The 24,986-nt window shown below is 32.8% G+C and overlaps 6 protein-coding genes across 7 annotated transcripts; 1 reads left to right on the top strand and 5 right to left on the bottom strand.

Annotated features, from left to right (window-relative positions):
* The first annotated feature begins 2,962 nt into the window (after positions 1-2,962).
* LOC100818510 (uncharacterized) lies at positions 2,963-4,557 on the top strand. 2 transcript variants are annotated; one of them, XM_006572832.3, is made up of 4 exons: positions 2,963-3,733; positions 3,866-3,949; positions 4,029-4,102; positions 4,267-4,557. In XM_006572832.3, exons 1-4 carry the CDS (start codon positions 3,374-3,376, stop codon positions 4,277-4,279), a joined length of 531 nt encoding a protein of 176 aa, XP_006572895.1. In that variant the 5' UTR covers positions 2,963-3,373; the 3' UTR covers positions 4,280-4,557.
* A 4,660-nt stretch (positions 4,558-9,217) lies between these two features.
* Positions 9,218-12,003, bottom strand: LOC100819578 (magnesium transporter MRS2-3). Its single transcript, XM_003516719.5, has 3 exons — positions 11,105-12,003; positions 10,848-11,016; positions 9,218-9,665 (listed from the first exon to the last, which is right to left on the bottom strand). Exons 1-3 carry the CDS (start codon positions 11,827-11,829, stop codon positions 9,378-9,380), a joined length of 1,182 nt encoding a protein of 393 aa, XP_003516767.1. The 5' UTR covers positions 11,830-12,003; the 3' UTR covers positions 9,218-9,377.
* Positions 12,004-13,611: 1,608 nt separating this feature from the next.
* LOC102660124 (uncharacterized) lies at positions 13,612-14,369 on the bottom strand. The gene has a single exon (NM_001353375.1). The coding sequence runs from the start codon at positions 14,221-14,223 to the stop codon at positions 13,780-13,782; it is 444 nt and encodes a 147-aa protein (NP_001340304.1). The 5' UTR covers positions 14,224-14,369; the 3' UTR covers positions 13,612-13,779.
* A 561-nt stretch (positions 14,370-14,930) lies between these two features.
* Positions 14,931-15,800, bottom strand: LOC100819036 (40S ribosomal protein S20-2; the record flags this gene model as incomplete). Its single annotated transcript, XM_006574255.3, has 2 exons — positions 14,931-15,189; positions 15,683-15,800. Coding segments are annotated over 2 exons (261 nt in total), but the record flags the coding sequence as incomplete, so codon positions are not given.
* Positions 15,801-17,374: 1,574 nt separating this feature from the next.
* On the bottom strand, positions 17,375-17,890 carry LOC102670513 (uncharacterized). The gene has a single exon (XM_006573837.4). The coding sequence runs from the start codon at positions 17,750-17,752 to the stop codon at positions 17,555-17,557; it is 198 nt and encodes a 65-aa protein (XP_006573900.1). The 5' UTR covers positions 17,753-17,890; the 3' UTR covers positions 17,375-17,554.
* A 4,039-nt stretch (positions 17,891-21,929) lies between these two features.
* On the bottom strand, positions 21,930-22,518 carry LOC100817972 (thymocyte nuclear protein 1). The gene has a single exon (XM_003517546.5). It carries the CDS (start codon positions 22,406-22,408, stop codon positions 21,998-22,000), a length of 411 nt encoding a protein of 136 aa, XP_003517594.1. The 5' UTR covers positions 22,409-22,518; the 3' UTR covers positions 21,930-21,997.
* Positions 22,519-24,986: the final 2,468 nt, after the last annotated feature.

Genomic DNA, 24,986 nt, shown 5'->3' with positions numbered 1-24,986 from the left:
TAGCCATGCGCTTACTGGCGGTAAGCTTTGCTGCACTCCTCTACATTTCTTTTTTACATATGAAAATGAAAATGAAAAGCAATGCAATGTATTTATTATTATAAATTAAAATGATACATGGTGAAACTCACTCATTATATAGCATGATAACTCTTTCACTTTAGGCTCTCCTACAAATTTTGGATGTATTTGTTTCACTTTCAGGACAAGACAAGTAGACTTCTGTCTTTTCCCTCTTCCTTTTTTCAATGTTTTAATTTAAAGAAAATGCTCTTCGCTAAGTACGCCTTAGGACTACTCTAATTTGACCATCTACACGTGCACAACACCTTTTAAGATTAGAATCATAGCTCATATTGCATCAAATGATATTCCTTTATTGCCAAGTCACTTCTCAATAAACATTTTAAAGGTAAAATCATGTTTTTTTAAACAATCTAACTTGAAGTTGCTAAGGTGATAAATTTTGATAATTCATAAATAATAAAATATCTTGTATAGTTTTATTACTGTTCAAGTGAATTTTAAAATACGTCATATTCAGATTTGGAAAGATATAAAACTGATATAAAAGTTTAAAAGCATTTTAATTTTAAGTATTATTTCTAAACTGTGTAAGAACATGTATAACATTGGTTGAGAGTCCTCGTTATTTTGTTTTTGGTAAGTCTCCCCCATCCCTTTTTTTAGTTCATCATATTCAAGATATTATTAGACATTAAATATGAATATCTTTTAACTAGAAAATAAATCTTGATTCATCTGGTTTGGTTGTGGGAGATTAATCCTTTCTTCTAAATTTAATCCTAACAATTTTTCCTTATTATTTAGCTCATAAAAAAACCAAAGAAAAGAAACAAAGTAGGGAAGCCTACCTTAAAATATAATTAGTCTGGTCTTCGTTAAACATGAATTTGACCTATTAACTATTTAAAAGGAATAGTCTAATATGTATAAAAATTTAGCTTGACTTGACCTGCATAAAAGTGTAACTTATTTTATTGTTAAGACTTATGAAAAAATTGATAGGCCTATTGGCCTAAGTAAGCTTATCAGCCTAAAAAGACTTATTAATAATTACATATTTTTAATTATGTGCAATATATGTATTTATATATAATTATGTATATAAAATAACATAATATATAATATAACAATACTATATTATAAATGAGTTCATAGATTGATTTATTATGCTAAATAGACTTTTTAAGGCTTAATGTCACACCTTCTCAGTAAACAAGTTATGTCAGATCAAACCCTATGCAGGTCATATGAGATCATAGGTCTCTAATTGGTTGTTAACCTATTTTTACTCCTATATGTAACCACAGGTTTGGTTTGATATATGAATAAACTAAAATGTAATAATTTAGTTAGAAAAAACAATAGAGCCTAACTCAATTTAAAGAGAAACAATTTAAGAAAAAAAAGAAAATTTATGTTTTGATAATATAAAATTATTTTACATCATCGTCCAATTACAAACGAATATGTATAATAAATTTATTGACTTTTACATTAATTTTCTTATAAAAATTATACAAACAATTAATTGTGATTAAATAATAATATAAAATTATTTTATATTGATGTGTAATCGTTAAACTCTTAACTTAAATATATAGATAATATAATTTTTTTATACTAACATTTAATCACATATTTAAATACATGTATTATAAATCTATTAACTTTTATAAAAATTACTTTAACATTCACACTTGACAACAAAATTTACAATCACGATATATAAAAATTAAACTATTTGAATTTTTAATCAGATATTGAACTAGTCCGATGACCATAATATTAAAAATATTATTAAGAAATTAATCTTATTTTCTTAGCATTAAAAAAACTTAAAATCAAATCGTCTTAATATATATAATTTATTTAAATAAATTATATATATCAACCTAATTAGCTAACCCAAAATATTCCTCTCAATCTCATGAACAGGTTAAGATGGGTGGAGTTAGTAAAATATTTTTTTTAACCTTTTCTGATCAACTCATAAATTTAATCAGTTTTATTTTATTTTTTTTTGAAAAATGTCCTGGCTTTATCCGTAATGACCGTATAGTATAGTATGTTATGTTGCAAAAAAGAATTTTACAAATGACAATTTTAAATTAAACTTTACAAGAGGGATTTAGATAAAAGTGCGTGTGCACGTGCAGACATGTGTTTGAATATGTGGAAGCCCGCATATGAATATTATGCACACGTGCCCACATGCTTCTGTTAATCCTAGTAGAGTAAATTCTTGAAAAGAAGAAAAGGATTGTGAATGTGATTGCATGTGGATTCATAAAATCCCAGTCAACCGCACTGTGCCCCAAAAAGTTTTTACAGTCTCCATTGTCGTAGTTCTGCCAAAGCCATTTTTTTTTTCTCGTTGCATGCATAGCAATAGAATCTCTTCACACACTCTCACACAGAGAAAAAAAAGGGTGGTCGTGGTGGTAATGTTTTTATTTTGAGAATGAGACTCACATAAAAAAACAACCGGCACATTTTGTTTTGCAGCAATCTAAATAAATGGTAGTACAAACTATAAAAGAGGGTTATGTTTCCGTTGAGTCATTCTTTAATCGTCACACTCACACATGATGGACACGGAAAAGGAAAATGGAGCACAAGAATGCTAAGTAATGCGTGTTGCTTATATCCAGAACAGCATATTTCCTTTCCATGCACATTTGAACACTAAATCAAGTTTTTAGGGTACTACTAAATCAAACCCATTTTAAAGCATAAGTTAGGACCACTTAATTTAATTTGCTTCTGAACTACAAACACCATGCACCCTTTACTAATGATGTATCTTAGTAGTAGTAATCTTCTCTCAAATTGGGACATATATATAATGAGTGCAGAGCAGAGGGAGAGAGACAAAAAAGAGGCATTACTGCTCAAGGGATAGGTGTCCATACAGTGTGGAAGGGGAAATGGACGTGTACCCGGTTTTGTTAAGAGGGTACGCAGTGCATCGCTGTCTAGCATGTGAAGGGTGTTGTGTTATGTTCTCTCTCTCTCTCTCTCTTTACATGCACCCCAACTGGCACTTTGCACATATGGGAGGAAGGAGAGTCAGGACAAAACTAGTCCGATTCTCTTAGTTTTTTCCAACACTTTATCCAACTTGGTGCTCACCCGAAACCAAAACTAGATAGCCACGTTGCCACGCAGTTAATAATACCTAGTATAGTATGTGAGTTTTTCATCCAAGTTTAACTCTCTTCTTTCTTTTTTAATCCTTTTTACCATTACTCTCTTCATCATAAATTGAACACTCCTTCGTAGTAGAAACAAGAATAGGTGAATAACCTGCCCATTTTAGATTTCGTTCCTTTGAGAAGCAAAGAAGATGAATGCATTGGCTTCTCAATGCAGTAGTGGGTGTGAGTCTGGTTGGACTCTATACCTAGAGCACTCTTTCCAGCTGAACCACAATGCCTCTTCACATACAACTTCGCAGTTGTTCAAAGACAAACAAGCCAAAAAGGAGGAAGCTGAGGAAGAGGACTTGTCCATGGTTTCTGATGCTTCTTCTGGGCCTCCACACTTACACTTGCCAGATGCACAAGATAATGGGAGCTTTTATTCTGCATCTAAGGCGGCAAACCTTGGCAAGAGAAGTAAAAAGAGGCAGAAAGTTAAGGAAAACCAACACTTGCCTTCTTTTCTTGATGACACTGCTAGCTCTCCTGTCTTTGACTTCTCCATGGTGAGTTTGACCTTCCTTGCAATTATTTGCATTCCCCTATCTCATTTTTCTAGTGCTAAAAAAAATCACGGGTTGTAGTTCTAGTTATATGATATATAGATGATACTCACTTGGCTCTTGACAATTTTTCAGACCAATGTCACTGTGACCAACCAACAAACTTCCACAGAGAGCATGCTAGATTACTCACAAGGTTTCTCTACTACTTATTATGAGGTACTTCATCGGTTTGCTTCTTTCTTTGAAGGCTACATTTCATTCAAAGTCATATCTGAGAACATTTGTGTTCTTGCAGGAGAGGTCCTCATTGCAAGACCACTTTGGTTTTTTACAACAATCTCAATCAGAAAATGGAGTTCATAGCAACAAGTAAGCAAATTCTTCTTCTGTACACTGGTCGAGTATTTTATCATATGTGACCATTCAATTGCATTTCGTGCTTAACAGATGGTAAGGAGAGAAAGAGATGGGAATGATATAAAGATAAGTTCCATTTCTACTGATGGCTACCTCTGCTATTCAACTTGTTGCAGTGGAAGATACTGAAGATCGGTGAAGATGGTGTGCAGGGAATCTGATCTCAAAAGGGATTCTGTTCCTTTGTTTCCTATTGTCAAATCATTTAGCTGTCAATGCAGTGAGAAACAACCTGAAAGGAAGGGAAATTTAGAAATAAACTTTTTCTTCTTCTTTTTTCTTTCATAATTTTAATTTTCTTGTCAATGAATAGTGCACACAAGATAGATAAGTTAGGCAGGTTCTGTGTAAGCATGCTCAATCCTTGTTTTTGTTTGATGAAGCAATCTATATCAGCAAATCAACTTTTGCCAAACAAATATTTAATTCTTCAACCGCGTATTCTCCAAAAATAAAATGACCAAGCCTTTGTTTTTCTCTTCCGGGTATAAAATACTAACGCTCTCACGAAATGCTAACAACTTTTAGGGATCAAGAGCTATAATATAGTCGCTGATGCCTGGTTAGGTTTAAGCAGAATGCATCTTGTTCTTGTGTTCATATTCAAAATTAAGGGGGAGCAGAGGTTCCTGTTTTCAGTGCTTTGGAAATGCAAATTTTTTTAAGTGTATTCTAAGTAAAACTGTGGAAGACGACACTGATAAGCTCCTATCTCCGAAAATTTGTAATAAAAATTTAGGCAGTCACATCTAAAAAATGCTAGCTAAATTAGCCCCGAAAATTAACAAACTAATACAAGAAAAGAGTGTAGCTATGAAATTAATTATGCTTTTAGTAAACCAGTTGTACGGTTTTTTCCGCTTTTCTTAATCATAAAAATCCATTTTTTTAGTCAGGCGAGACAAAAATGTAGTGCTACCCACTAATTCTGATGAAGGCCATGCCATCCCAGTCGATTAGGTAGGACGTGTTTAATCTACATTTGAATCTTTACGTTAGTATCTGTGAATATAAATTGAGAGGAGAAGTGTTTAATCAATAATAAGGACAAGACCTTCATACACGTTTGGAAGAGTCTAGAGAAGGATGTATTTATTCTGAAAGTTCAAGTGTTTTTCTATAGAGTGAAAATTAAGGGCTAAGGCTTAATGTGTTTCCAAAAGGATAAAAGATGATGAAGCCAGTTATGAGGGATGGGTAATCAGAGTAGAGTGTAGAAAGATGAGAAGGAAATGCTAATTAATCTTTATGTTGGAATATTTCATATGCATCTCTTAAAATCTTTTCTAAGCTCAGGAGATCCTGCCTGAGATCTTCCAGACCCAGAGGAACATGCCCCATTTTGTTTAGTATGCCAACTTTATGTCGTTTGGAAGGATCCTCCATTTTAAAATAACATATATGATGTTTTTTTTTTTTATGTGGGTTTACTCCCTTCAAGTCTGGCTGCTTGGAAGCTGTCGTGGGACTTGATGTCATGCACAATTATGGTCTCTTTAAACTTCTTTTTATTATTATTCCCAGTGTTCAGATTAAAAAATCTAGTATGTGAGGCCGGAGAGGTTGAAAAGATGGCCATTGAGAATTTGGGATGCCAATGCCAAATAAAAATCTCTGCCCACATGTTTTTTTTTTTTCCTATATATAATCCAAGTACGGAAATAGGAATAAAAAAATGCTAATAGAGGAGGAGACTAAGCTAAAGACAAATAAAAATAAAAAAAAGAACTTCTAGATAGAGAAATTAATTAATTTAAACGTTGCCGAGCTGCATTCCATGAAATTGGATAAGAGTCCAAAAGAGTATGGGAAAAGATTTTCTGCCTTTCCAACCACCGCCAAACCAATCCCCGTTTTCACAGAGGAGATAGGAGGGGGCTTCATAGCTTTCGAACACGTGGTTCATGTTTGATCTTCTATTTCTGTGACCATTGGATGTTCCCATTTCTCAGGACAGCACTCTCTGCATACCAAATGAGCGACTCACTAGCATTAGCAACAAGGTTATGGACTCAAACACTTGAATCAGTAGGCAGATACATGTCATTATGTCAAAGTCGGGAACAATCCTCTGTTGGTCAGAGGAATTTTATTTGCAGACTCTTATTATTTGGAATCTCGTAACAAATTTTTGCTGGCTAGATAAAAGGAAAATATTAAACTCTAGATCGAGGGAGAGGGACTCTGGCTCTGCCAAACTGTCCCAATGCCATGATGGAGATGCAACTCACGTAATTACATAACATAACATAATGCCATGAAAGTAATATTTCTCCGAGTACAAAGCAGTTCCCCAAAGACAAAACTTAGGTGCTGTTAGCCTGTTACCGCATGTGTAATAGTTATTTGTCTTGTATTTTCATTAACATCACTCATAAAAACATTACCTAGATCTTGTTTGCTCGGTAACTTTCTCCCCACTGAAGAAAATAAAACAAGCATGCTGATCTAATATTACCCACCTCAATTATCTCGAGAACACAATGCACCTCAAATCAAGAGATTCAACTAATTAAGATATACCTTCCACACATCATCATGCACGCAGGAATCTCAACCCTATGTCCTAACACACTAGAACTTACAAGTACACCTAAGTAGTCCTAATCACATGCAGGTAATCACACTAGAGCTTCCAGGGCCATCGAAAATTCCAAATCGTTCCATCGACACATTCTTCATTGTTGGGCTGGTGCTGAACAAGAACCATAATTTGAGTTCAAATCATGCATGTGAGTAAGGAAATCAATAAACAAATTTGTTTAATTATTTGACATTCACTTTATTCAATTTTCCTTTCAAACTCTCTTTTCTAGTCTCTCTCTTAATTCACTTTTCATCAGATCATTTATCACATTGTTTTTCTCTCTTAATTCCTTTAATTATTTTTGTCTTTCTATCTCACTCTTTTTTCTACTCATAACCTAAAAAATGAGGTGTACATTCATATTTTTCCTTTGACTTTAGGTAAGAATACATGTTGAACCTAATAGTAATGGTTGGCAGCACTGCCAAAGTATTCAGCTACTTATATATATTTGATGCTGTTGACGAGTGATTTCAGGCCCCTTGAATTAGTCATTCATTTTCAGTCCAATGAAATTGTTTTATCTAGTTAGTGACAGTGACACACCTTGCTAGAAAGAACTACCTGGGTATCGAGAGATCCCAGGAGAAAATAAATTAGAAAGAGAACGAAGAAAGAAACCTCAACCCCAAAAGGATGGAATTGTTGGTGCAAATGACGTTTGAGCCGTGAGGTTTAGTTTACTGTTGAAAAATGGAAGCCAATTTGTGTCAATTTAAAGTCAATTACTTGAAACATTTTCACTTGTAATATACAATTCAGAAGGTGTTGTTGGTTTATGTACTATATATTAAATATTGAGGCTCATTATTACGAGAATTTATATGGTTACACGTGTATAACAAATTAAAGGAAAAAAATATATATTAAGTATAACTATAATATTTCTTTTGGGTTAGGCTTGTAACATGCGAGCCTATTGAAGGAGAGTCCAAAACACGAGAACCAAGTGCCGTGTGGTTCGCATGGACGGATTCTTAATGTAAGAGTCTAATACTGTTGGTTAATCGCTATTTAATTATTCATTTTGGAAAGATATTACATAAGTTAATAAGTATAATTAATGTTCTTGTTTATATTAATGTTTTTAAACTTTTTCTGATATAACTTCTATCATTATTTGATTTATTTCTTTCTTATTCATGATAAGTGTGTAAAATATTTAAAAGTTAAATGAAAATAAGGATATACATAAATCTAATACTGTCTTAAGCTTTAAATAATAAATAAATGAACAAAAAGAAACAAAGGAATAATTAGTACCATTTATCTAGTGCTCCCTTGTAGTGCCCGAGTGAGACATATAGGTAGGGTTATGGGAAATTGCTGCTTTTCCTTGTCTTCTGTTCGCTGCAAACAAATTGAACGAGCTGCTTAATTTAAGAGATAGTGGCATAGTGTCATGCCATCAATAATATGCTTTGCCTCATTGAACTAGTTTAGATAATTATACTAGCTGATGTATGTTAAAAAGTTGTTAAGAAATTATTTTTATACATCTAATTTTAAATTTTTAGATTTAAATATAATTGAGATGTGTGTTTAAATTAATTTTAATTAAACTTTTTTTATATTAAAACATGCTTTATAGTGAAAAAACAAATTTTATATATTTATCAAATGGATACTTGTATCAGTTTATTTTCACAATAAGAGTTTTACAAGTTTTGTTTTATCTAAAACAATTTTTTTGGGGGATTAAAAATAAATAACTACTTTTTAAATAAGAAAAACCTAATATGTAGTAATTCTTAAGACAATTGACCAATTAATGTCGTCCTGGTCAGACTTTATAGTAAGGTATCTAACTCAATTATACCTTAGAGTCGGATATGCAAAAAAGCTGGTAATGATCTCAACCTTGGTAACAAGTGGGTACAATAACAAGTTACCATACTAGTAGACACTTGTTATGTCCTCACAATCTCCCGTTAGAGAATGCGATGCACTGAAACAAAGATGCCCATTTAGTGAATTGCATGGAAGCTTGTCAGGTATTTGTATGCGCAAAGTATCATTTTTTTTCTTATCAATTACCTCCACAAACTCGAATATTTGTGTAAGTATCATTTTTTTTCTTATCAATTATCTGCATAAACTCATCTGTTTGTCCTTCAGAGGCTCAACGTCTCCACTCGTTTACTCTGATCCCGACGGGGATAAAGCCATAAACAGACACATTTTCAAGCTACAACTTTTATCAACCAGGATAGCGTTAAAAGAACAAAACTGCCAGCTAGTAGATCGATCCCCAAGTATTCTTGAAAGAGAAATGTTCTTTTCACAAATAGAAGTACTGACACAATAAGAAAGAAAGAAAGAAAGAAAAACTGAGAGTAATTAAAAATGGAGGGGAAACAATGTCAAAAAAAAAAAAATGAGAGAAAATTTTCTGAATACCAGGGATTTTTTTTGTGCAAATAACAAAACTGTTATTGGAAAGACAAGTGTCCATAAAATTAATGTTTTTAAGCACGGAATAATGTACAAGATGAGCAACATCGTTGAAGCTGAAGGATCATACGAGTACAAGAAGCAACAAGATACTGCACTGTCTGCTACTAAAATTTATAGCACATGAACAAAAGGTGATTTTCAAGTTAAATTACATTTGTTTATGAAACACTATTTGACGCCTGGTCACTCTAGCAAGCGTTTGTGCTTACACCAGGCAATGGCAACCACATACAAGAATATGGTCCCTGCAGTGCTACCACCAACAGTCCAGAGGAATTGTGTCATCCCAGCTTTCTGGTCATCAAATAGCTCAATGTGAATATTCATGCCAAAAATACCGGCCACAACAACAAAGGCACTCACTACCAGAGTTGCTGTGGTCAACATGACTCCCATTTGGAGGAGATGGTTCTGTTTGTCATCCAGCATGATGTTGATGTAATCCTCTGTGTCATCAACGTACTCCCTCAGCTTCAACAGGACGACCAACAAATAAGAAAGTCATAATATATACAGATAACTAAATTTCATTCCATAATTCAGGTAACTGGTAAATTATATCATGTCAAATTGTTATATAAGATAGCCATATTGGATCAGAAATGTTCAGCAATCATAACCTAAAGCTGCCAACCCCGAGATTTGCCAAACTCCCTGACATAATTCATCCAGCTTATTAATCATATTTGCCAATTCACCCAACATTTTCAAAAAAACAGGAGAGGTTGTTCCCCATATGACTAAACAACATCATTTTGGCCCCTAAAAGACGTCCTCCACAGACTAGTTTGTCAGTCAAATTGGTCCCCGAATTCCCCATGTTAACATTAGTTACATAAGTCCTCACTGTCAAGGTTGGATTGGCAGTAAAAGCTGATTTTGGGTGATGTGTTTGTTGACGGTTTCAAGCATGGGTTCAGCAGATAATGACAGATAATGGGTCATGACTGATGGCTGTCAGGCGAGAGCAGAGTATTGATGAGTTTAGCCATTGGAGGATTCGGCTGTGGTTTGGTAGCAAATGCTAATTGGTACTCTTTTTTTTTTTTTTTTTCCTGTATTGGGTGTGATAGCTGAGGGGGACGGAAATTAATGACGGGTTGGGTTTACCTGAGAAAAAGGGTTATAATGACTGGATTTTGGTGAGGTTTGACATGGTTCCAAGCACAATGGTGTGTGTTTTGGGTCTAATGGTTGGATTTTTGCTGGTGCTGCGGGGAATGGTTTCGCAACAAGGTGAAGTTGCTTATAGGAAGCACATGGATAGGGAGCTGACAGGTTGATGAGGTTCAGGATAGGTTTTTAGTGTGGTGACTATGGAGAGTGGTTTTGTGGATAGTGGTATCAACGGACAATGATTTGCTGCTTTTATCTCAACCATTGTGTATTTGAATGGGGAGAAGGAAGGAATTGTGAGGAGGTTTTGGCAAGAAGTCCCCGGGCTTTTTTACGGACTACTAGAAGAAATGTTGGCATGTAAGATCCCTGCATGGCAATTAACATGCATCCTAAGAATGTCTAGTCAAACCTCTTAGCATTGATCGAAGGACTAATCTTTGAAGGATGTTTTAAATGTTATAGGGACCAACTGAACCGAGTCCCTAGTTTCCAAGGACAAAGATGATGATGAAGAGGAGGATGCAGCATACATACCGTAGAGAGCTTGTTCAAGGTGCCATCAATCTGCACAAAGTAAGCCTCCAAGAGCATCTCAAGCTCCTCGACATCAAGTTGCTTGGTGACGGCGCTGTAGGTGGCGCTATCGCGAGTTCCATGGCTGTCCCTACCAACAACATTGTCCAACGATATTTCAGGAGCGGTCCTAAATAAAAAAAAAAAAAATAGAAGGATGAATTACATATAGAGGTTAGAAGGGAAAGAAGGAGAGTCAAAAGGGAAGGAAGAGGTGCCTGTCAATGTGATCATCAACATCGTCGGCAGAAGAGGTATCCTCCGCCTTCTCCAAGTCATCTTGTTCGGCTAGCTTTTCAGAGAGATACATCTCAGCCATATCATCGTCGTCGTCGAGCAGGTGCTCCAATTCGTCCCTGACCTTCTGAACACGGCCAGTGATGGCGACTAATCGGCTCTTAATTTGACGAACGCGTTCCAAATTGAGAGTACTGATCTTGGAGGTGAGCTTGTCCAAGGCCGGATGAGCCTCCTGCTCCAAAGTCTTAGCCTCGTTTTCCAAGACGCTACAAGCGGCCTCCAGACAGGCCTCAAGGGCTACGAACTCGAAGGGGAGAATCTTGATGGCGTCGTCAGGGTTGGGGTTGGCATCGGCCAGAGTCTGGTGGTGGTGGCGGAGGATCCTGGCCTGGAGCTCCTGAAGGAAGGGGGTGACGGAGGGGTCGCGAGAGTTGAGGAGGAGGACCTCGTGGGCGGTGATGATGGCCTTGATGTGCTCCAAGTTGATGACGATGGCCCTCTCACGACCCAGAAGGGTAGAAGGGTATGACAAGAGAGGGTCCAATATACGCAGGTCACGCGCGGGGAGTCCCGTCCTCCTCATGATGGCGTGCTTCCCGGCCTCCACCACCTCCGTCTCTCCTCTGCCGTCCAGGACCAGCCATTGTCTCACTCCGCTTCCCTTCTTTCGAATCCCTGTCGATCGCTCCTCACCGCCCCTCATCCTCCCTCTCTCATCCCCTTCCCTCTCTCTCTCTCTCTCTCTCTTTACTTCTTTATTACTTTCCGCTTACCTTTTTCTTTATTTTATTTCCTATTTCTAACATTTGTCTTGCTTTTTTTTTTTTCTTCTATTTTATCTTCGCCCAAGGTCTCTATAAATATCAAAGTCTTTCAAATTTATCCATGCAATTTTTTTTTGCCTATTTTTTATTCACTTAAAATTTAAATCTGGTGTTTTTTTCTCAAATTATCCAAACCTACATGATTGTACACTTAAGTCAATTCATTAGAGAACCGGATGCCAACACATGTCAAAATCTTTTTTGTCTCTCAGTGCGGATGATTTTTCCAAGCGCCAACACCATCTGTCTAAGGAGAAGAGAGTTGCATGTCATCTTGTGCGAATTACAAACCCATTAAACTGAGTTTACAAATGTATCTCAAGTTTTGTTTATCTAAAAACTAGATTTGCAAACAAAATTTTATTCTTAAACATACTTTTGAGGATACCAAATATGACCTCAAACTAATTTTACTCTCAAATATACTTTTAGATGATTCTATTGAAAATCCAAACATATTTTATAGTCAAGATTACAACAGCCAATGATACACATCTATATTTACAAATTGAGATTTTCAATTAGTAGCAACTTTCAAAATTTAGATCATCGTGATGGATATAATATAATAGGACTTAATGAATTTTTATTTTACTTAAATGATTTTATATTTTATATTTTAATTCATTTGATCGATGTCGTATAATTGAAAAAAAATCAACTCCTTAAATTAATTTAGTGTGCTTGTAAATTTGCCTCTTGCACACCTTGGGCTTGAACAATTATTTTCAGCATTGTTAATGAATTCTTTTAACTAAAAAAAAAAACACAACACAAGTCGTGCTTGAACGTATTTCACCTCTAGGGTACAAAAGATTGAGTAGCAGAACCTAAATAATGCAGGTACTAAAAGAAAAACAAGTACAAAGGACGGATTTATGAACAAGCTCGGGGGCCTTGGCCACTCCTGATTTTTCTTAAAATTTAAATTTTTAATGAATATTAGGATTATTATATTGATTAAGAAGATTTCACAGTAAAATTAATAAAAATTAAGTGTTATTTAATCTTCTTTTTTGCCAAAATATTTTATCCTTTTTTTATTGTCAATATAATTAATTAATTGTTTTTTCTTTTTATAGTATTCATTGGAGAGATAATTATATTTCTTTCTTCTATTTAGACAAATATGTATGTATCAATGAGATAATTATATAAATCTCATTTAATTTTGCCTTACATCATATTTTCTGTCCTCCAAGTGTTTGTGTTATTGTCTTTTAAGCCTTGCCCTTATTTTTTTTGTTATTGTTTTATTATTGCACATTAAATTTATGTTGTTTTAGATTTAAAACTCAATCCATTATTTAATTTACTAGCTTATAATTGATGTTACACAAATTACCTTGTATGGATAGAATATTCGATCTTATTATTTATTATTTGATCGATTTAGTACACTTGACAATCGATATGACTCATAAAAATGAAAAAAGAATCTCTTCTATTTATAATTCATTATTGTAAATGATTTCATTGCAATTAAATGACTTTATTAGCCTTCTTTTTATATTGATTTGATTAAAAAATGATTTGAAAATATAAAAGAAAAAATATTATTCATTAAAAAACATAGTTAAACCTTCTAATGTTATCATCTATATGTAACAGGCAAAACATAGTAAACTACTAGATCTCAAAAGAATAAAAAAGAAAAGGTTGAACGAAAGTCAATCAAGATATCAAATTTCGACCGGATAGAGGGTGAAATTATGGAAGGAAAATAGAAAAAGTTGCATGGAACTATAAATGAAGGGAATTGCTCAAAAGTAGTGTAGTACACAAGTATAGAGTGAGTGACATTCCTATGGCGCTCCAATTGAATGCCATTAGACAGGCACAGGGCGGCTGTGGACAACACGGGGCCTGGTTCTTGGATAGAGATACAATAGTTTAGCCTTGGAATGATCATCTTCCTCAAAATAACAAGGTTTATCCTCGTCAATTGTCCCCATCTTTCTCACCTCAGGCTCAGTCTGATAACTCATTTTCCTTCTATTATATTTATATCTATACCCAGCAGACACAGCCCTCGTTAACGTTTCATTTCTGATCATTGGCACTAATGTTTGGTTCCCCACGGCCACGGGCACTGTTCCCGAAAGCTCCCTCTTGCTTCTCTGAACAGAAGAGGCTACCCCAACGCCCAAAGCTCCCGTACAATCCACCACTCCCTTCACGTATAACTCCTTTGCTTTCTTCAGAATCCTCATAGGAGTTGAAATGTAGTGCTTCAACTTGCTTTGCTTCTTCTTTGCTAATTCCTTTCTCATACTGAAATGGTCGATGATGAAAGGTGCATTGTGCTAAATAAAGATTAGAGGGAGTGGACTTTGCTTTGTTTATTTGCGTTGGAGTTGTCCCTTGGAGCTAATGACTTTGCACTTCAACTTCTAGACGGCAGGGTGGGGACTCCGCCAGCCTCGCCAAAAGGTCGTTCCATTCCTTGGACCTTGTCATAACTCCATCATTCATCAACAAAACATCCATTCAATATTGTTTCGTCAGTAATAAAATCTTCTTGCTTTAATTTTAACATGCATTTTTTTATTTGTCTATTTAAAAAAGATAAATAAATAATTTATATAGAGTTATATATAAATTCAATTTTTTTATATTACATCTCGAACATAAATTTGATCAACAATTTTGTACTGTATAAAAATGATAAATATTAAAAATTAAAAGTATTGATTATATTACAGTGTTATCATCGCAGAATACTGAACTCTAACGCTAAAAATAGTTTTACATAAATATTATTCTGTAAAATGTGTCTTTCTCTACATTCAACAACAGCAACAGCCAGCCGTTTTAACCTGTTCTTATTATGTCTTTTACTCCTTTCTTCAAAAGTACAACTAAACATACTAGATCTTCCCGAGTATAAGCATTAAAGAATATAACAATTTGACATAGTTTCTATCTAAAGCTAATTGATCAAGTCAATTTCCCCTTCCACAATAATCAACTTCAAAAATTTTAACGGCAAAAGGAAAATGCATTAACCTAACACATAGGACTCAACATATTCCCAGCCAAGAGGTTAAATTACAAAACAAACTAGCATGCAGAAAAAAAAAATGGAGGCCAAAATCAAGCATCTGCAATGGTGACCTCGACCTCGACACCAGGTTCAATTGTGATTGAGGTAATTTGCTTAACCACATCTGGGGAACTGTGGAGATCAATAACTCTCTTGTGCACACGCAGCTCAAATCTGTCCCATGTGTTGGTGCCTGAAACAAGAAGCAAGTCATAAACAAAGGGTTCATTACCATTAATATATCCACAATACACCAAGACATTAAGGATAATGACAATACCCAAAACCAAAATATTGCTCTTACATTCTCAGCTAGCCTAATGAAATTTTCCAAAATCACCAACTGTTATCAAATCTCTTGATGTCGGGTCTGCTTTTTAACCTTAAACATTTTCATAACCAACACATGAACCTTATCTTCTCGCCATTCATAGGTTCTCTTCTGAATCGACCTAAGGAACATGAACACCATTCTCTAGTCTCCAAAACCATTGGATTGAAATTTCATATAACTTAAATCAAAATCAAGAAGGCGCAAGGGAAACTTGCTCTTTAGAATCACCTTCAAGTCAGAAAAAGAGGCAATGGCTATGTTATGTTGAAGGGTTATTATTATTATTGCTCTCTCAGAAGAGTGTGGAATTCTAAGTGAGTTTTGAAAAGCAAAAGAATAGTTTTGAAGTTACCTTCACCACATGGGGACTTCCTGGTGGTGATGTTAAGGACTTTAGTTGGCATCCTAACAGGTCCCTTCACCCTGAGGCGCTTGTCCTTGGCACCACGAACAAGGTCGGCGCACACTATAATGAAGAGAAAAAGAATTCGAGTATGAAATAAATAAATAAAAAACAAAGATTATTGAGGCCATAGATACCTTTCTCGAAATAAATTTATCTAACAATTCCATACCCAAAAATTATCTACGAACAAAATCCTTTTAATATTAAATTATTCTGTTATAACATATATTTTGTTAATTTTGTACCTCAATATTTTAATCATCCGTCAAGCTTATCTTATTATTTACTTTCGCAATTTAGACGTAGAAACTAAAATATTTGGAACTTTATAGTTCTAAAGCACTCATTGTTTTTTTAATATAAAAAATTTAAGTGAATTAGTCACAAAGTTTCATTAGAGTCAGAGCATCTTTCAAAACTTAACAATTCTTTAACAAGATTTTTACATTAATAGAAAAAATCAAATTAAATTCACTTGTCAATTAAATAAACTTTTATTTACTTTTAGTACTCAAATTATGTTGAGATAATCTTTTAAGCCGATATCAACAAATTCAAACGTTGTTCGAATTAAGAAATTTAGGATAAGATTAATCGAAGAGAATATGGTGAGACACATCCAACAAGCTCCTCTTAAATCTTAATCCTTGAATCAATGTTAACCATTTTTTTTTTATTATTGTAGTAAAGCTTTTTTATAAGCCAGAAAAATCGTATTTCCACCTCATGAAAACTATTTTTGAGAAATATAAATACATTCACTCAAAACATTGTTTCTTGAAAATATTTTTTAAAAATAAATCAAACATAAAAAAACAAACATTTTCAAGTTCAAAATTCCTGAAAAACTAAAAAAAAACTATCATACAAAATTGTTCTCTTATAAAGTGAAGAAATATGCTTACAATAGTTGATTAGAAAATTATTGATAATTGCAATAAAATTAAATAAAAAATATAAAGCAATCTAAACTTAATACAGTGTCGACTACAGTATTAATTTTTAATTAGTTATTATTATTTTACTTTATCTTCTAAAGTACAAATTCCTCCTTTATTTTTTTAATTAATCATTATTATTGTGCTATGTTTTTTAAAGTACAGTCCCTTCACTTTAAAAGATGGAAATTCATTTTGTATATGATAACAAGTTTAATTATTTTAAGTTATTTTGCAAGCAACTCATGTGTTGAATGGTTAGCCAATTAAGGCACACTGTGTTAGCTGATGCCTTGGGTTTAGCATTAGAGTCTAGTTTTTCTGTCCTGTATTTGTTATGTTTTCTCACTACTTTTTTAAAAAATATTGACCAAATTAATTTAATATTCCTTTGGCTTGGAATATAAACAATAAAAATTTCTTAATTTTTATCTCAAATAGAAACAAATCTCCTTATTTTTTAATTATATGAAAATATGGTAAAATAAATTTTAATTATTGTATTTATTAAATATAAAATATAATTATATTATTAAATATTTATTAAAATTGATAGACAAAATGTATAACTTTGTAATATGAACTTATGTATATTACTGTTAATTAAAAAGTAATTATTATTAAATTTAATACCAATACATACATATAAAGAATATTATTTATTTGTGGCATTATTTACATTTAAAGCAAATGAACTATATAGAGAAATTATTTTTACTTTGCCAACTTTTATTACAAGCAACGGCTTAGAGGACTGGCGGAGAGAGTCTAGAGGAAGAGGATCTAATAATAAAAAAAAACCCTCTTGAGCCTAACCAGTAACGAAGCAAGAGGAGGAATGTTGTTACTCTTTATGAAAAGAGAAGAGAAGAAGGTAAGATTAATTGGAAATATCAGCAGCCTTCAAGGTCTTTTCTATAAGCTTGCGGGCTTTTCTGCTGCGAATCTCTACCTTGACGCTGGCACTCTTGTCCATCTTCATGTATGGCTTCTTTCCCTTCTTCGGCTTCAAAGATCTCACCTTCGATTTGATCGACTCCACCAAATTTCCCAACTGCATCCTCCTACGATTCTTCATTTACTCTTTTCCACTCTCATATATAACTGCCTTTCCTCAAAATGCCCTCCCTATTGCAATGAATCCCCAGCTTTGCCATTATCTTGGGGAATGGACTATTGACCTTTTTAAAGGAGAAATTAATTTAGATTAGACAATTGGACCGGCGTGCTGGTGTCGGCGTACATAAAGTCATATATCGGAACTCATCACTTCAGCGCACGCTGCCTCATTCCTTTTCCACCTGTCTATCTATCTACTTCTTCATTTACTCATTATTTTAAATAATTTATAAAAAAAATCATCAACTTTTCTAAATACTTAAATTAATATTTGTATCAAAATATAAATTTCAAAAATATTAATATTTTCTTTCAATTTAACTCTTTAAACAATATAGATTAAATTATTCTATTATTTTTTAAGTTATTCCTTTTTTTTACTATTTTTTAAACTTATTGGTTTTAATAAAGAAGTTTCTCTTTAAATAAATAAATTTAATAAATTATAAGTAATATAAAATTAAAATACTCTCTCCTATCTAATTCTAATCCATTTTTAACTAATTTACATGTATTTAAAAATGGTTATTTTCATTAATAGAATTAATTTTTTTTAATTGTAATATTTTTCAAATTTATTCTTAAAATCATTGACACTAATTACATCACTTTTTCTGCTTAATTATTTTTCATTTAAATAGAGAGAGAATACTGATAGTGAAATTTTAGTTTTTAAAACTTAAACTCTTCAATTCTTTATTTTTCATTTTTTTACAATAATTTTCCAATTTTTACAAGAAAGAGAAAGAAACAATTTATAATATTTATTATGTATGGACTACAATAATTAAGAGTATTTTGAAAAAAAAAACTTAATAAAAAAATAAAAATAGTCTTATAAGAAATGGCAAGAAAATTTTAAAATAATATATTATAATTAGGAACTGAGAGAATAACATGTACAAAAATAAAATTTTGCAACACGAGGCGAATAGTCAAGGTCAAGGCCCAAGTGTATTGCCAAATACCAACTCTAAGAAAAATTAATAATTTTATTAAATATTTTTGAATAGGAGTTGTCAATAAGTGTTTTAAATATGTTAATTAATAAATATAATATTAAAAATTATGATAAACATATGTTGTTAGTGTTTTTTACAATTTTTTGTTTCCATTTCTTTAATTAGTATTTTAAAACTACTTATTAATGTTTTATTAATTATTTTTCAAAACAAACATGAAATAGCGTATATTTTTATTTTTCAATGAATTTTTTTTTACTAATACTTAAAAGCACTCTCAAGTCCCATCCTCTTTTTTCATTTTTTTTTCAAGTATTATGTACAACTGTACAAGGGCTTTGCAGAGAGACTTTTAAAAAACATAAATATGTTCTCGGAACACTTTCAAATATGTTGAAGGAACAAACAAATTCTTAAAAACAGAAAACTGTTTTTGAAAATAATAAAGTTAAAATTTTTAAAAATAAATATAACTTCCCTTAACAATTTTAATTTTTATAAAGATGGGTAAAAATAAAATTATTTTTTTGGCAATTCTACTTTTCTTTTTATCAGTACTAATTCTTCTAAACTTTATTGGTTCGTCTTTGCTAATTTAATCGTGCAAGCTTGAATCTTAAAACTATTAGAAATGGAAATAAGGCAAATATGAAATACCTGGTTAAGGAACAAGGGCACCTCCCCACGTTTAAGTAATTGTGAAATTTAACGAGGTTTCTATCACACAATACAAATTAAACTTCTCCACCAAAGAAACCTCCCCAAGAAACGCCCATCCTAGTATATTGCCTTGAGCTATAACACATTCTTGTTGCCTTGTCTCTCCTTTTTCCTTTTTTTTTTTATTGGTGATAGATAGATAGATGTAATAAAAGCAAAGGCCGTGTTTGAAGAAAATAAAATAATGAATAACAAATTAGAGCTTTTTAATTGTCTGTGCGAAGCCTACTGAAACTTACATGTGCAAAACATTGTCTCGATAAAGATAAAAATAAAAAAATTAGAAGATGTCATCTATTATTTTTAGGGGGAGGGGGGTCAGGGTACTCGCAGTTGGAGTTTTTATTTTTATTTTTATTTTTTAAAATTAAAAAAACATTTTTTTTGCTAGAATAGTCTTTTCAAAAACTATTTCTTCAAACTGTTTTTGTTATACTCTTAACTACTGCCGTCTATGACCGGGTGAAGAAAAGTGGAACTACGACTTCGCCGGTATTGTTAACATGGGAGTGATGCTATATATTTATACTCTTAAAATGTATGTTCTGTAAAAATAAAATAAAAAACATATTTGGTGATTAAGTTTTTTAGTTGTAGAATTGAGTAAAAAACAAGTTGTTTAGTAGAATTGGCAAACAATTAGATTTCTTCACCCGGTCATAGACTCATAGACTGTTAATTAAAATTTTTACATGAGTCTCTTTCCCAAACACCATTAACTTATTTATATTTTAACACGAGTCACTTCCCCAAACATTGTTTATTTATAAAGATGGCTAAAAACCAAAGAATTATTAATATGTTCAATGAAAAATTTAATTTTGATATTTTTTAAAAAAAATATTAAAAGTCAATATAAAGATAAAGATGAAAAGGATAGAGTAAAAAAAAGAGGTTAAGAAAAATACCCAAAACACTATTAATGAAACAAAAAAACTCCTAAAATTATTTTCACTAAAAAATAACTCTTCAAAACACTTTTGAAGATTGTTTTCAACAATGACAAATTTGGCTATAGTATAACAAGTTTTAATAACTATTATTCATCATTATTTATGGTGAGATTTTATCATATCTTATCCCATGATTTCTGAAGTTAAGATATGATTTGGATAAGATTCTAATTCAACATGATAAGCAATGATAACCTATACACAAACCATGGGTTGAGATCCAACCTATTTTATTGGTCATTGAACTTAGTCCAATGACAAATGAATTATACAATCCACTTTAAGATTTTAATTTTTTTTTTATTTAAAATCCCATAAGTTTGTGTTTAAAGGAATCAAAATTAGAAAAATACAAATTTACGGGAACTAAGAGTAAAATATCTTACAGAATCAAAATTAAAAAAACACAAATTTATATGACCTAAAATTAAAAACATGAACTTATATAAAAAAAACACTAATTGACATGAAAAAAACATATTTAAGCATCAATTTTATAATCATATAAAACAAAAACATATTTAAGCCCCAATTTTATAATCGTATAATGCTTGCTTGGAACTAGTACTAGCGTAAAACCATGCCTAATAGCAAAATACTTGTAGTATTATCTAAAAAAAATAGCAAAATAAATAGTACTATAGAAGATACACATATGACACATATCAGCCTCCTTTTGACGATTGAAATCAACTTGACGAGGAAACAAGCATGCTAATAGATGTTTCTATCCCATCCCTTACGCCAAATATCATTCAAAACACCACAGACAAACCATAAATAGTAATACGTTTTAACAAGCATTTCAAAGAGGAGGATTTAGCATTTAAGGATTATTTGGAAAATACCTTTAATGGCATGTGAAGTTAGTGATTTAAATACCTTAAAAATGAAAGAAAACACAAAATATTATATAATGATGAAAACACAATGAATATATGATAAAGATAGTTTTAAATTAAGGTTTAAAGAATAATAAATATACAATAAAAATAAAATGTTAGATAAGATTTAAAGAATAATAATAATAAAATGAAAATAAGACTAACAAATATAGATCGAAGGTAATTGTTTATCATTTTTTTTATTTATATCTTAATTCTTAAGTGATATTTTATTGAAAAATATATATATGAATCATAAAGATACATTTTCGGATATGTAATTCCGGTAATACATTTCCAAAAAACAAAATGGATATACTTCTTTAAGAAAAAAGATATAATGGATAATTGAGAGGTAGGAAGGGAAAGGATGTGTACTTAGAAAAGGGGGTGCAAATAGCAAGAGCGTTATTTATCTAGAGTTTAATGGCTGGTGACCGTAGCACCGGCCCAAATATAAGATTGGTATAAGCCCACACCTATTTCTTTGTTGGGGTTGGGGTTGGGGTTGGGGTTAGGGTTAGGGTTAGGGTTAATACTTGTTGTAAAATGATTCTTTGGTTGCGCTCAGAATTCAGAAATGAACGAGAAATATACAAGCATAAGCAGGGCAAAGGTAAAGGTAAAAGGAAGACATTTAATTCAACGGAAAAGAGAACAGAAAGGAGTAGTTAAAGTATTTACATTAGGAAGCATGGTCGCCTTGGTAGCCACCTCCCAAATGACAGATTTGGTTCCAAATGTGATCGGGAACAGGGACAACAGAGAGCCTAGGTTGCCTCAAGAGAGCGAAATCCTTGAAATGTTTCATCTCCTTTAAGTCGACGGGCCTCCTCATCTCCCCGACAGCCTTGACGTCGACAGCATCGCCGTACCACTCGCGGACGACGGAAACAACGCCGACGATACGGCGGGCCTTGGGGCCGGAGTGGTAGAAGAAGCAGAGGTCGTTGATGGACATGGACTTGAGGTATTTCTGGGCCTGCTTGTTCTTCACCCCATCCCATTTGCTTATGCCTCCGTTTGCTGCCTGGTCCTCCCACGACCACTCCGACGGTTCCGTTTTCAGAAGATACCTCTTCTTCTCCTTTCCCATCTCTCTCTTCTCCAAACCTCACTCCCTTCTCGCTTCTCGCTCCCCGCACAAAACTCACTTCACTTTCATTATATCCTCGGATATTTTTTTTTACTAATATTAAATATAAGACAACATAAAACTATTCATTTAAGATAACAAAATACTACTGAGTCTAATATTGAAATAAACTTAATATTCAATATTATGCTATGAAAGAAATATGATAATATTAGGCTGGCCAAACCAATACATTTGAATAATTTTTTTTACTCAATATTATGATGATGCATGGATTAAAACTGATCTATTAATTCATTTTGATTTATTAAAGTTTTATTTAAAAAATATTCATTTAAGATCTTTTAAAAATAATTATCCTATTCATCTTTTTCCATTTTTTTTATAAATTAGTATGCAATATATCTTTTTTATTTTAAAGATGAAGTAGTATTTATTTTTAAAATATTTTTCCATCTTTCTATAAGACTCCTTTTGCCATAAGCACCTTTTATATATATATATATATATATATATATATATATATATATATATATATATATATATATATATATATATATAATTGAGAAAGCAATAGACAACAACAAGCAAACTGATTAAAAATGCTCCAAGCATTCGTAGAGAGGGAAGTTGTGGGACCAAACAAAGCAAGGAGAATGAGAACTTGATCTAATTTTCGCTAGCCATTTGAATTGGTATGTCCTATAGTATTAGTATATGCAACACATAAGTTGGAAGCAATCAAGAAATTGCTACATTAAACATTAAACATGTTGGTACACCAATTGATTGCTATGTTACCAAGCTTTAGCTTTCTGGTTCCCCGGTCAAATAAACTATTTGATATACATAAATGCCTCTTCCCCACTCCACCAACCCCTTGCTTTACTCTCCCTCCCTCCATCCCTAACAAATTTATTTGCACTCCAACTCTACTGTGAGAGCCCATTGTCAAAGACAAGCACGTTCTATTAGCTTCCACTGCCTATTCGTGCTCCCCATCTTTCTCCAAAAGTTTCGTATTCACAGCTTAAATGTCTTCTCTGTTTTTCTACTTTTAGGTCCTACTCCTTCCAATGGATACTTCCAAACCACAATCTGCCAAACAGCTAAAAGAACATCTCCAACGCCTCCAAGAGCCTTTTTCATTGCAAAGTTACCTCGTTGAAAGAAGTTACATGTTCAAGAACTTCAGCTCTGATAGTAGCAACATTCACCACCTTTATTCAGCCAGAGTCTGAAGTGGTCGATCAAATGTGATTTACACAAGATAAGGAAAAGGTTATTACATGCTTCAGGGATACTAAGATCACTATTGTACAAGTTCAATCCCACAGAAGACAACCAGGAGTTCTCAAACTGGGATGAAGAGCGCAACAGTGATCTATATTATGTGCATGAATACTTAACAGCACACACCCAGGCAACTCAACAAACAGATTACTGAAGACCTTAGCTGTGTCGTGTCATTTTACTAACAATGATGTTCAGGACAAGGTTTTGCGGGCAAACATGTTTCAGACACTCACACTCCCCAAACTGAGGAGATCAGAAGTAAGTATTAAGGGATTCTTTTATACGACCACAATAGGAAATTCATACTCGATCAAATCACATTATTTTTAGGAAAAATGCTATTTAGTGTACAGAATTTCATTACCGTCCACAGTATAAATTAAACAATCTTACTCATTAAGCTAACAGGTTGATACAAGAACCAAACCATATTGGATAAGCTCAAAAGAGAACAGGCAACAATTTAACTGAGTATCAGAATGGAAAGAACCATTACCCAATGCAGGTTAGACACTTTCAATAAATCAAAAGGGGAGGAAAGTATTAACAAGCATACATTAATTTTAATTTTTAACTAGATAGAATTATTTTACTTTGTCCCAGAAACTTGTTAGAGACTATGTAAGAAAGCTACTAGTGAACTCAAATATTCTGAAATTCAGACCTGCAAAAAAAGACAAAGAAAAACTACAGGGGATATGCGGAAGATACAGAAGGAAGCAGCTACAGTTTGACTATGTAGAAAAAGACATAGGGTTTCATGAAAATGAAGGTAAAGCAGTTTCAGAATCTGAAGACTTTCAGAATATCATACATGAGCATTTTAACTTGTTGGAGAAACAATATAGGCAAGTTAAAAAGATGAGCAGGCTGTTGTACGCAGAATCCTGTGTGTGTGTGGTATCAGAAGAGTGGAAAAGCTTCCAAATCGTAAATTGGGAGATATACATGGAGATAGGAGATTCAATCACGGATAACATTGTCAGCGAAATAATCGATTTATTTTAAACAGCCCATGCTCACACTTCACAGGAAGTAGCATTTAGGACCATGTTGAATGTATTAACATCAAGGATAATGTCTATTATGCCTATTCCAGTCTTTGAGATTTCACATGCGCCTCGGTTTGACAATCACACCTATGTTGATGTAAATTCACGTTGCAGGCTTGGGATGGGTTTGTGTTGACCCAATTACAGATATTTTTGACAATTTTTTTAGCTTGAGTCCGAACCTAGTCCTGATTATGATAGGGACGATAGATCGTAGATTAACCGAGCCA

Source organism: Glycine max, chromosome 1 (assembly GCF_000004515.6).
Source record: "Glycine max cultivar Williams 82 chromosome 1, Glycine_max_v4.0, whole genome shotgun sequence".
NCBI classification, from domain to species: Eukaryota; Viridiplantae; Streptophyta; class Magnoliopsida; order Fabales; family Fabaceae; genus Glycine; species Glycine max.
Note: the sequence above shows the minus strand (reverse complement) of the source record. Positions and strands in the feature narration are given on the sequence as shown.